At 43.1% G+C, this 13,968-nt stretch overlaps 1 protein-coding gene across 1 annotated transcript in view; it reads right to left on the reverse strand.

Annotated features, from left to right (window-relative positions):
• Positions 1-3,243: 3,243 nt before the first annotated feature.
• LOC137396986 (acetyl-coenzyme A synthetase 2-like, mitochondrial) overlaps positions 3,244-13,968 on the reverse strand; it is a 65,303-nt gene continuing 54,578 nt past the window's right edge. The window contains exon 14 of the mRNA XM_068083268.1: positions 3,244-4,287. Within this exon, the coding sequence (XP_067939369.1) occupies positions 4,120-4,287 (168 nt within the window). The 3' untranslated portion in view covers positions 3,244-4,119. The remainder of the gene's footprint in view (positions 4,288-13,968) is intronic.

The following is a 13,968-nucleotide window of genomic DNA, read 5'->3' on the forward strand; positions in this document are numbered from 1 at the left end:
ATTTCTTCATCAATACTTGAAACTTCCTCCGCTGCTACGCCCACACATGATACTAGCGGTTTCAGCCACTTTTTGTTCACCCTCGTTAAAACATCAGCACGATTGTCCGCTGACTTGACCAAGGACATTTGTAGAGTGATGCCATATTCTTCTACCAATTGCGCAATAACCCCAAGCCGCCTTTTGACTATCATTTCTGAAAATCCACTGACTTTGGGGCGATGGCTTTCTGTGATAATGGAATTAACCCAGTTATACACTGATAATGAGTCAGTGACAATCGTAGCTTGTTTTACTCCCCACTTTATTGCAAGATTTAATCCTTTAAGTACGGCTTCAAGTTCAGCTACATTTATATGCATACTGTCATCAATTTTCCTTAGCCATGATGCATCTTCTACAATGCTACCTTCCATTTCTATGCACACACCAATAGCTATAGAGCTCGCATCACACCAGACCTTGCAACACTCATATCTATTCACAGACCATTTGCCTTGCACTGGGTCATGTCTTGTTACCCTATTTAGTGTTTCATCTAACATATGCAGCACTTCTTTTGCTATTGCATCATCCCACTTGCCATCAGCAGCACACCGCTTCATGTAGCTGCATGCGACTCGTAGCCAGCCAGCTACTGGGTAGTGACCAATCAGTTTACCACACGCAGAAAACAAATCTCTTATTGTGCGAATGCTTTCTACTGTTGGCACAGCTGAGTCACGTTGCCATGTACATATACCTTTTTTACTGATTGTCACGCGAAGCCCTAGAACACGCGCTTCACGTAAATCGACAGGCTCTTTTGTGACTAGACCAAACTTTAACAAATGGCTGCGCACAACTTCGACTGGCACTACTGACTTATTTACTAAAATATCATCAATATAATGATCAGTACCAGCAGCAACCGTAGGATCAAGTGACAACACTGTTGACAATATTTTTGACATAATCTTAGGCGCTGCATTGAGACCAAAACCTAGTCTAGTCATGACATACAATGTTCCATGGAACATAACAGCTTGAAATCTCTGCAAACTACCGTCAACATGCAGTTGTAAATATGCTTTCTTTAAGTCTAACATGCAAGCATCACTGCCTAACTTACGCCACTTGCGGAGTTTGTCTTGGCATACTGCGGTGTCCAAACCAGGATGACTGCTGACATACCCATTCAGTTCTCTGCTATAATCCACTACAGGTCGTACCTTTGTCTCTTTATTAGGTTGTGTAGCTGCCAACAATGGAATAATGCCAGTTACAGGTCCATGAAGCGCTTCTCGGTGTGGCTGCAGCCATCCGTTTTCTATCCATTGGATAACCTGTTTTTCATATTCTTCTCTGACGGCATCATTTATAGCGTATTCTCCACATGTATTGGACAATATAGGCTCTCTACTTAACCACTTCCAAGCAACTGTCCACTTGTGGCCATCAAATTGTGCTTTAAAGTCTCTATCATCTATAACTATCGGCGGCTGCTGGTCATCATTATGACTGACAGGACTAGCTTTGTTACGTAGCATCACGCCAACTGTTCTTAACTGTCTTGCTCCAAAGAGTACACCTCTATTTTTATCTATAGATACCCCGTCTAGCTTTGCAATGCCATCCATTCACAGTATCATCTGGCAACCGCTTACTAGCTTCGGAGCAATCATACACTGAACTGTAATTTTACAAGAGTGATCCAGTTCTATATCAAGAGTTGTCTCACCCTTGCATGTAGTGATATGTCCATTTAACATCATTATTTGTCGCTGAGGACCTTTCGGCAGCAATCCTAACTGCTGTGCCCACTGTTGTTGTATAATTGATTGTTCACATCCACTATCCACCAATGCTTTTATCTTTGTGCCTTTTATCCATACATAAACAAAGGGTAGCACCAAGTTTTTTACATTGGGGGAAGAGCCGGTGCATACACTTCCCCACTGGCATTTCCCTGCATCTGAAAACAGTTTTTCTGGATATGACCAAGTTTATTACACCGGTAGCACCTGACCTCACAGCGCTGCCAATGCTGCCTCCTTTTCCCAGCAGCACATGAGGTCGTTTCGCCATTTCCTGCAGTTATCATCATGCGGGCCCTGTTCACTAACTCCGAAAGACCTATGTCTTCTACAGAAGCAATAGATTTTAGTTGTGTAGCCACTTCTGTAGGTAATCCTGCCATGAATGCACATTTAAGCAATGGGTCAGGTTCTGATTGTCCCATCAAAGTTGTTAAACATTTGAGATCTGCCAGATATACATCTACAGCTTCACCATCTCTTAAAGCTCGGTTTTGCAGCTGAATATAAGCACTGAACCTGTCTACACTAAAAGCTGTCAACAAAGCTGCCTTTAGTTTAGGGTAGTCTTCCTTGATATCATCTTCTAAATGTTTATACACGGCAAATGCTGCTCCTGACAAGAATAATGGTAAGAAGGTTGTGAGATCGTCCACCTTTTGAAGCTTGGCCACTAACTCTAGCTTGTCTACCCAGACACTGAAGTCACCGCTTTTACCATCCTCATATGTCTTGATAAGCTCGGATACCTTCACTGACATTTCTAGTGTAGTTTAGAGCTGAAATAGCTTGTGGTTTATTAGAGCAATCACAAAATGTACACCTTGACACTATGCATGTATTCTCATTAATGCTGGCTTGAGGGATTAGTTCTAGCTACATGACAAAGAGGGTGTTACATAATACATTACATAATATGATGCAAACTACCTATTGTTTACCTTATTTCTGTCTTTTGCTTCTTGTTACTAGAGATGAAAGTTGATGCTAGACTAGTTGACACTGACAGTGGCTGGCTCTGGGTTAACTCTCAGACAGCGAAAGTACATGAAGAAGTGCTATTGCTGCTTCTCTCACATTAAACTTTATTATAAAAGAAATAGCAGCAAAATAACAAATGCTTCATTCTCTTCCAAAAAATTTATTGTTTTTTGGCCTTAATAACTTATTCTCATTTAGTCACTTTTTAGCTAAAATGAAACTACGCCCACTCATGCCAAAGTATTTGTGTGTAATAATTTGTGCAGTTCAAACATCCAAAAACTTAATTTGCTGTCACGTTTAATACAGAAATTGGAGGTTACAAGCAGCAGAACAATAATATAGTCTTTTAATTTCCAGTTCCCAAACACCTTCCTCGACCAAAACACTTTTAAACACTTATAGGACACAATGTAATATGATTATAGAACAGAACATCATAGGTAAGTAGAAACTCTCATCTAAATGCCATAGAATGCGCATTTATTCATAGATGTATAACTAACCAAAATAGTGTCCAACAGAGAATTAAACTAAACTGACATATAACATGTTATGTGTTATAGTATGTTACATTATAGCATCTTATAATATGTTATAACATTATATGTTACAATATGTTATTGTTATATGGACTGCATAAGAGCTTGTCAAATACCAAATGTAAGGTATGCCACAAAATTTGTAAAATCTAACATGAGAGACATGTTCCAAGTGAATGACAGGAGTTGTCTATACAGTTAGCAATAAAACTATTTAGGGTCTAAAAGGCCATATGCTGTGAGTCGGTAGAATTATTACAGACTTCTATAAAACAAAATGAAACTAATCAAATTGATTAACAATTTGTATTGCTTTTTGCTGAGTTTATCAGTGAAATCATGTCGGGAATGATTCATATGATGGATCGTTCATCGCTCACAAAAAAATTTCTTGCAAGGGCACTTATTGGCCCGCTCTAGTTTCACAAAAGCACTCATTGGCCCGCTTTATTCTCACAGGGGCACTTATTAGCCCGCTCTATTCTCACAAGAGCACTCATTGGCTCGCTCTATTCTCACAAGGGCACTCATTGGCCACCTCCAATCTGGCAGTCCATTTAACAACGGTAAATAATAGACTAACTGTATGAATAAGGAAGACTCAAGATAGTGGTTATACAATACATGATATGCAGGGTGTCCTAGTCATTATCGTAATGTAATGAGGTAGAATATACAGATCTTTTACTAGGAGACTAACTAATTAGCGTGTGTATAAAATAGGCAAGAATAGAATACGTGAGCAAGATTCGTAACAAAGCACTAGTTACTAGTAATAATTCTGCAAAAGCACAAATATCTCACATAAGGTTTCTATTTGAGTCCAAATGAAGTCTAGCAATGACTTGCACTATTGATGGATCGGCAAGGGTTGACACGTCTCCAAACTCTGTCTCTCCGGCTACGAGCTTGCGAAGTATTCGCCTCATAATCTTCCCAGAGCGTGTTTTTGGCAGCGCAGGAACAATCTAATAAAAGGAGAAAAGAAAAAGGCCGGAATTTAGGTACCCATGCTGTAAATTCACATGCATGTGAAGGATTAAAGGAAATGACAACTACAACTTTGATACATCAGCGTGCATTAGTATCCTGGTGGTCTAGTGTGCTGTGAATGATTAATACAGGAGTGTACATTAGTATCCTGGTGGTCTAGTGTGCTGTGAATGATTGATACAGGAGTGTGCATTAGTACCCTGGTGGTCTAGTAAGCTGTGAATGATTGATAGAGGAGTGTGCATTAGTACCCTGGTCGTCTAGTGTGCTGTGAATGATTGATAAAGGAGTGTGCATTAGTACCCTGGTGGTCTAGTGTGCTGTGAATGATTGATACAGGAGTGTGCATTAGTACCCTGGTGGTCTAGTGTGTTGTGAATGATTGATACAGGAGTGTGCATTAGTATCCCGGTGGTCTAGTGTGCTGTGAATAATTGATACAGGAGTGTGCATTAGTACCCTGGTGGTCTAGTGTGCTGTTAATGATTGATACAGGAGTGTGCATTAATACCCTGGTGGTCTAGTGTGCTGTGAATGATTGATACAGGAGTGTGCATTAGTACCCTGGTGGTCTAGTGTTCTGTGAATGATTGATAGAGGAGTGTGCATTAGTACCCTGGTCGTCTAGTGTGCTGTGAATGATTGATAAAGGAGTGTGCATTATTACCCTGGTGGTCTAGTGTGCTGTTAATGATTGATACAGGAGTGTGCATTAGTACCCTGGTGGTCTAGTATGCTGTGAATGATTGATACAGGAGTGTGCATTAGTACCCTGGTGGTCTAGTGTGCTGTGAATGATTGATACAGGAGTGTGCATTAGTACCCTGGTGGTCTAGTGTCCTGTGAATGATTGAAAAAGGAATGTGCATTATTACCCTGGTGGTCTAGTGTGCTGTTAATGATTGATACATGAGCATGCATTAGTACCCTGGTGGTCTAGTGTGCTGTGAATGATTGATACAGGAGTGTGCATTAGTACCCTGGTGGTCTAGTGTGCTGTGAATGATTGATACAGGAGTGTGCATTAATACCCTGGTGGTCTAGTGTGCTGTGAATGATTGATTCAGGAGTGTGCATTAGTACACTGGTGGTCTAGTGTGCTGTGAATGATTGACACAGGAGTGTGCATTAGTACACTGGTCGTCTAGTGTGCTGTGAATGATTGATACAGGAGTGTGCATTAGTACCCTGGTGGTCTAGTGTGTTGTGAATGATTGATACAGGAGTGTGCATTAGTATCCCGGTGGTCTAGTGTGCTGTGAATAATTGATACAGGAGTGTGCATTAGTACCCTGGTGGTCTAGTGTGCTGTTAATGTTTGATACAGGAGTGTGAATTAGTACCCTGGGGGTCTAGTGTGCTGTTAATGATTGATACAGGAGTGTGCATTAGTACCCTGGTGGTCTAGTATGCTGTGAATGATTGATACAGGAGTGTGCATTAGTACCCTGGTGGTCTAGTGTGCTGTGAATGATTGATACAGGAGTGTGCATTAATACCCTGGTGGTCTAGTGTGCTGTTAATGATTGATACAGGAGTGTGCATTAGTACCCTGGTGGTCTAGTGTGCTGTGAATGATTGATACAGGAGTGTGCATTAGTACCCCGGTGGTCTAGTGTGCTGTGAATGATTAATACAGGAGTGTCCATCAGTACCCTGGTGGTCTAGTGTGCTGTGAATGATTGATACAGGAGTGTGCATTAGTACCCTGGTGGTCTAGTGTCCTGTGAATGATTGAAAAAGGAGTGTGCATTATTACCCTGGTGGTCTAGTGTGCTGTGAATGATTGATACAGGAGTGTGCATTAGTACCCTGGTGGTCTAGTATGCTGTGAATGATTGATACAGGAGTGTGCATTAGTACCCTGGTGGTCTAGTGTGCTGTGAATGATTGATACAGGAGTGTGCATTAATACCCTGGTGGTCTAGTGTGCTGTGAATGATTGATACAGGAGTGTGCATTAGTACCCCGGTGGTCTAGTGTGCTGTTAATGATTGATACAGGAGTGTGCATTAGTACCCTGGTCGTCAAGTGTGCTGTGAATGATTGATAGATGAGTGTGCATTAGTACCCTGGTGGTCTAGTGTGCCATGAATGATTGATACAGGAGTGTGCATTAATACCCTGGTGGTCTAGTGTGCTGTGAATGATTGATACAGGAGTGTGCATTAGTACCCCGGTGGTCTAGTGTGCTGTGAATGATTGATACAGTAGTGTGCATTAGTACCCTGGTGGTCTAGTGTGCTATGAATGATTGATACAGGAGTGTGCATTAGTACCGTGGTGGTCTAGTGTGCTATGAATGATTGATACAGGAGTGTGCATTAATACCCTGGTGGTCTAGTGTGCTGTGAATGATTGATACGGGAGTGTGCATTAGTACCCCGGTGGTCTAGTGTGCTGTGAATGATTGATACAGGAGTGTGCATTAGTACCCTGGTGGTCTAGTGCGCAGTGAATGATTGATACAGGAGTGTGCATTAGTACCCCGGTGGTCTAGTGTGCTGTGAATGATTGATACAGGAGTGTGCATTAGTACCCTGGTAGTCTAGTGTGCTGTGAATGATTGACACAGGAGTGTGCATTAGTACCCTGGTGGTCTAGTGTCCTGTGAATGATTGAAAAAGGAATGTGCATTATTACCCTGGTGGTCTAGTGTGCTGTTAATGATTGATACATGAGCATGCATTAGTACCCTGGTGGTCTAGTGTGCTGTGAATGATTGATACAGGAGTGTGCATTAGTACCCTGGTGGTCTAATGCGCTGTGAATGATTGATACAGGAGTGTGCATTAATACCCTGGTGGTCTAGTGTGCTGTGAATGATTGATTCAGGAGTGTGCATTAGTACCCTGGTGGTCTAGTGTGCTGTGAATGATTGATACAGGAGTGTGCATTAGTACCCTGGTGGTCTAGTGTGCTGTGAATGATTGATAGAGGAGTGTGCATTAGTACCCTGGTGGTGTAGTGTGCTGTGAATGATTGATACAGGAGTGTGCATTAGTATCCCGGTGGTCTAGTGTGCTGTGAATAATTGATACAGGAGTGTGCATTAGTACCCTGGTGGTCTAGTGTGCTGTTAATGATTGATACAGGAGTGTGCATTAGTACCCTGGTGGTCTAGTGTGCTGTGAATGATTGATACAGAAGTGTGCATTAGTACCCTGGTGGTCTAGTGTGCTATGAATGATTGATACAGGAGTGTGCATTAATACCCTGGTGGTCTAGTGTGCTGTGAATGATTGATACAGGAGTGTGCATTAGTACCCCGGTGGTCTAGTGTGCTGTGAATGATTGATACAGGAGTGTGCATTAGTACCCTGGTAGTCTAGTGTGCTGTGAATGATTGACACAGGAGTGTGCATTAGTACCCTGGTGGTCTAGTGTCCTGTGAATGATTGAAAAAGGAATGTGCATTATTACCCTGGTGGTCTAGTGTGCTGTTAATGATTGATACATGAGCATGCATTAGTACCCTGGTGGTCTAGTGTGCTGTGAATGATTGATACAGGAGTGTGCATTAGTACCCTGGTGGTCTAGTGTGCTGTGAATGATTGATACAGGAGTGTGCTTTAATACCCTGGTGGTCTAGTGTGCTGTGAATGATTGATTCAGGAGGGTGCATTAGTACCCTGGTGGTCTAGTGTGCTGTGAATGATTGATACAGGAGTGTGCATTAGTACCCTGGTGGTCTAGTGTGCTGTGAATGTTTGATACAGGAGTGTGCATTAATACCCTGGTGGTCTAGTGTGCTGTGAATGATTGATTCAGGAGTGTGCATTAGTACCCTGGTGGTCTAGTGTGCTGTGAATGATTGATACAGGAGTGTGCATTAGTACACTGGTGGTCTAGTGTGCTGTGAATGATTGACACAGGAGTGTGCATTAGTACCCTGGTGGTCTAGTGTGTTGTGAATGATTGATACAGGAGTGTGCATTAGTACACTGGTCGTCTAGTGTGCTGTGAATGATTGATACAGGAGTGTGCATTAGTACCCTGGTGGTCTAGTGTGTTGTGAATGATTGATACAGGAGTGTGCATTAGTATCCCGGTGGTCTAGTGTGCTGTGAATAATTGATACAGGAGTGTGCATTAGTACTCTGTTGGTCTAGTGTACTGTTAATGATTGATACAGGAGTGTGAATTAGTACCCTGGTGGTCTAGTGTGCTGTTAATGATTGATACAGGAGTGTGCATTAGTACACTGGTGGTCTAGTATGCTGTGAATGATTGATACAGGATTGTGCATTAGTACCCTGGTGGTCTAGTGTGCTGTGAATGATTGATACAGGAGTGTGCATTAATACCCTGGTGGTCTAGTGTGCTGTGAATGATTGATACAGGAGTGTGCATTAGTACCCCGGTGGTCTAGTGTGCTGTGAATGATTGATACAGGAGTGTGCATTAGTACCCTGGTGGTCTAGTGTGCTGTGAATGATTGATACAGGAGTGTGCATTAGTACCCTGGTGGTCTAGTGTGTTGTGAATGATTGATACAGGAGTGTGCATTAGTATCCCGGTGGTCTAGTGTGCTGTGAATAATTGATACAGGAGTGTGCATTAGTACCCTGGTGGTCTAGTGTGCTGTTAATGATTGATACAGGAGTGTGAATTAGTACCCTGGTGGTCTAGTGTGCTGTGAATGATTGATACAGGAGTGTGCATTAGTACCCTGGTGGTCTAGTGTGCTGTGAATGATTGATACAGGAGCGTGCATTAGTACCCTGGTGGTCTAGTGTCCTGTGAATGATTGAAAAAGGAGTGTGCATTATTACCCTGGTGGTCTAGTGTGCTGTTAATGATTGATACATGAGCATGCACTAGTACCCTGGTGGTCTAGTGTGCTGTGAATGATTGAAAAAGGAGTGTGCATTAGTATCCTGGTGGTCTAGTGTGCCGTGAATGATTGAAAAAGCAGTGTGCATTAGTACCCCGGTGGTCTAGTGTGCTGTTAATGATTGATACAGGAGTGTGCATTAGTACCCTGGTGGTCTAGTGTGCTGTGAATGATTGATACAGGAGGGTGAATCAGTATCCTGGTGGTCTAGTGTGCTGTGAATGATTGATACAGGAGTGTGCATTAATACCCTGGTGGTCTAGTGTGCTGTGAATGATTGATAAAGGAGTGTGCATTAGTACCCTGGTGGTCTAGTGTGCTGTGAATGATTGATACAGGAGTGTGCATTAGTACCCTGGTGGTCTAGTGTGCTGTGAATGATTGATACAGGAGTGTACATTAGTATCCTGGTGGTCTAGTGTGCTGTGAATGATTGATACAGGAGTGTGCATTAGTATCCTGGTGGTCTAGTGTGCTGTGAATGATTGATACAGGAGTGTGCATTAATACCCTGGTGGTCTAGTGTGCTGTGAATGATTAATACAGGAGTGTGCATTAGTACCTGGGTGGTCTAGTGTGCTACGAATGATTGATACAGGAGTGTGCATTAGTATCCTGGTGGTCTAGTGTGCTGTGAATGATTGATACAGGAGTGTGCATTAGTACCCTGGTGGTCTAGTGTGCTATGAATGATTGATACAGGAGTGTGCATTAATACCCTGGTGGTCTAGTGTGCTGTGAATGATTGATACAGGAGTGTGCATTAGTACCCCGGTGGTCTAGTGTGCTGTGAATGATTGATACAGTAGTGTGCATTAGTACCCTGGTGGTCTAGTGTGCTATGAATGATTGATACAGGAGTGTGCATTAGTACCGTGGTGGTCTAGTGTGCTATGAATGATTGATACAGGAGTGTGCATTAATACCCTGGTGGTCTAGTGTGCTGTGAATGATTGATACGGGAGTGTGCATTAGTACCCCGGTGGTCTAGTGTGCTGTGAATGATTGATACAGGAGTGTGCATTAGTACCCTGGTGGTCTAGTGCGCTGTGAATGATTGATACAGGAGTGTGCATTAGTACCCCGGTGGTCTAGTGTGCTGTGAATGATTGATACAGGAGTGTGCATTAGTACCCTGGTAGTCTAGTGTGCTGTGAATGATTGACACAGGAGTGTGCATTAGTACCCTGGTGGTCTAGTGTCCTGTGAATGATTGAAAAAGGAATGTGCATTATTACCCTGGTGGTCTAGTGTGCTGTTAATGATTGATACATGAGCATGCATTAGTACCCTGGTGGTCTAGTGTGCTGTGAATGATTGATACAGGAGTGTGCATTAGTACCCTGGTGGTCTAGTGCGCTGTGAATGATTGATACAGGAGTGTGCATTAATACCCTGGTGGTCTAGTGTGCTGTGAATGATTGATTCAGGAGTGTGCATTAGTACCCTGGTGGTCTAGTGTGCTGTGAATGATTGATACAGGAGTGTGCATTAGTACCCTAGTGGTCTAGTGTGCTGTGAATGATTGATAGAGGAGTGTGCATTAGTACCCTGGTGGTGTAGTGTGCTGTGAATGATTGATACAGGAGTGTGCATTAGTATCCCGGTGGTCTAGTGTGCTGTGAATAATTGATACAGGAGTGTGCATTAGTACCCTGGTGGTCTAGTGTGCTGTTAATGATTGATACAGGAGTGTGCATTAGTACCCTGGTGGTCTAGTGTGCTGTGAATGATTGATACAGAAGTGTGCATTAGTACCCTGGTGGTCTAGTGTGCTATGAATGATTGATACAGGAGTGTGCATTAATACCCTGGTGGTCTAGTGTGCTGTGAATGATTGATACAGGAGTGTGCAGTAGTACCCCGGTGGTCTAGTGTGCTGTGAATGATTGATACAGGAGTGTGCATTAGTACCCTGGTAGTCTAGTGTGCTGTGAATGATTGACACAGGAGTGTGCATTAGTACCCTGGTGGTCTAGTGTCCTGTGAATGATTGAAAAAGGAATGTGCATTATTACCCTGGTGGTCTAGTGTGCTGTTAATGATTGATACATGAGCATGCATTAGTACCCTGGTGGTCTAGTGTGCTGTGAATGATTGATACAGGAGTGTGCATTAGTACCCTGGTGGTCTAGTGTGCTGTGAATGATTGATACAGGAGTGTGCTTTAATACCCTGGTGGTCTAGTGTGCTGTGAATGATTGATTCAGGAGGGTGCATTAGTACCCTGGTGGTCTAGTGTGCTGTGAATGATTGATACAGGAGTGTGCATTAGTACCCTGGTGGTCTAGTGTGCTGTGAATGTTTGATACAGGAGTGTGCATTAATACCCTGGTGGTCTAGTGTGCTGTGAATGATTGATTCAGGAGTGTGCATTAGTACCCTGGTGGTCTAGTGTGCTGTGAATGATTGATACAGGAGTGTGCATTAGTACACTGGTGGTCTAGTGTGCTGTGAATGATTGACACAGGAGTGTGCATTAGTACCCTGGTGGTCTAGTGTGTTGTGAATGATTGATACAGGAGTGTGCATTAGTACACTGGTCGTCTAGTGTGCTGTGAATGATTGATACAGGAGTGTGCATTAGTACCCTGGTGGTCTAGTGTGTTGTGAATGATTGATACAGGAGTGTGCATTAGTATCCCGGTGGTCTAGTGTGCTGTGAATAATTGATACAGGAGTGTGCATTAGTACTCTGGTGGTCTAGTGTACTGTTAATGATTGATACAGGAGTGTGAATTAGTACCCTGGTGGTCTAGTGTGCTGTTAATGATTGATACAGGAGTGTGCATTAGTACACTGGTGGTCTAGTATGCTGTGAATGATTGATACAGGATTGTGCATTAGTACCCTGGTGGTCTAGTGTGCTGTGAATGATTGATACAGGAGTGTGCATTAATACCCTGGTGGTCTAGTGTGCTGTGAATGATTGATACAGGAGTGTGCATTAGTACCCCGGTGGTCTAGTGTGCTGTGAATGATTGATACAGGAGTGTGCATTAGTACCCTGGTGGTCTAGTGTGCTGTGAATGATTGATACAGGAGTGTGCATTAGTACCCTGGTGGTCTAGTGTGTTGTGAATGATTGATACAGGAGTGTGCATTAGTATCCCGGTGGTCTAGTGTGCTGTGAATAATTGATACAGGAGTGTGCATTAGTACCCTGGTGGTCTAGTGTGCTGTTAATGATTGATACAGGAGTGTGAATTAGTACCCTGGTGGTCTAGTGTGCTGTGAATGATTGATACAGGAGTGTGCATTAGTACCCTGGTGGTCTAGTGTGCTGTGAATGATTGATACAGGAGCGTGCATTAGTACCCTGGTGGTCTAGTGTCCGGTGAATGATTGAAAAAGGAGTGTGCATTATTACCCTGGTGGTCTAGTGTGCTGTTAATGATTGATACATGAGCATGCACTAGTACCCTGGTGGTCTAGTGTGCTGTGAATGATTGAAAAAGGAGTGTGCATTAGTATCCTGGTGGTCTAGTGTGCCGTGAATGATTGAAAAAGCAGTGTGCATTAGTACCCCGGTGGTCTAGTGTGCTGTTAATGATTGATACAGGAGTGTGCATTAGTACCCTGGTGGTCTAGTGTGCTGTGAATGATTGATACAGGAGGGTGAATCAGTATCCTGGTGGTCTAGTGTGCTGTGAATGATTGATACAGGAGTGTGCATTAATACCCTGGTGGTCTAGTGTGCTGTGAATGATTGATAAAGGAGTGTGCATTAATACCCTGGTGGTCTAGTGTGCTGTGAATGATTGATACAGGAGTGTGCATTAATACCCTGGTGGTCTAGTGTGCTGTGAATGATTGAATCAGGAGTGTGCATTAGTACACTGGTGGTCTAGTGTGCTGTGAATGATTGACACAGGAGTGTGCATTAGTACACTGGTCGTCTAGTGTGCTGAGAATGATTGATACAGGAGTGTGCATTAGTACCCTGGTGGTCTAGTGTGTTGTGAATGATTGATACAGGAGTGTGCATTAGTATCCCGGTGGTCTAGTGTGCTGTGAATAATTGATACAGGAGTGTGCATTAGTACCCTGGTGGTCTAGTGTGCTGTTAATGATTAATACAGGAGTGTGCATTAGTACCCTGGTGGTCTAGTGTGCTGTGAATGATTGATACAGGAGTGTGCATTAATACCCTGGTGGTCTAGTGTGTTGTGAATGATTGATACAGGAGTGTGCATTAGTATCCCGGTGGTCTAGTGTGCTGTGAATAATTGATACAGGAGTGTGCATTAGTACTCTGGTGGTCTAGTGTGCTGTTAATGATTGATACAGGAGTGTGCATTAGTACCCTGGTGGTCTAGTGTGCTGTGAATGATTGATACATGAGTGTGCATTAATACCCTGGTGGTCTAGTATGCTGTGAATGATTGATACAGGAGTGTGCATTAGTACCCTGGTGGTCTAGTGTGTTGTGAATGATTGATACAGGAGTGTGCATTAGTATCCCGGTGGTCTAGTGTGCTGTGAATAATTGATACAGGAGTGTGCATTAGTACCCTGGTGGTCTAGTGTGCTGTTAATGATTGATACAGGAGTGTGCATTAGTATCCCGGTGGTCTAGTGTGCTGTGAATAATTAATACAGGAGTGTGCATTAGTACCCTGGTGGTCTAGTGTGCTGTTAATGATTGATACAGGAGTGTGCATTAGTACCCTGGTGGTCTAGTGTGCTGTGAATGATTGATACAGGAGTGTGCATTAGTACCCTGGTGGTCTAGTGTGTTGTGAATGATTGATACAGGAGTGTGCATTAGTATCCCGGTGGTCTAGTGTGCTGTGAATAATTGATACAGGAGTGTGCA

Source organism: Watersipora subatra, chromosome 5 (genome assembly GCF_963576615.1).
Source record: "Watersipora subatra chromosome 5, tzWatSuba1.1, whole genome shotgun sequence".
Lineage (NCBI taxonomy): Eukaryota > Metazoa > Bryozoa > Gymnolaemata > Cheilostomatida > Watersiporidae > Watersipora > Watersipora subatra.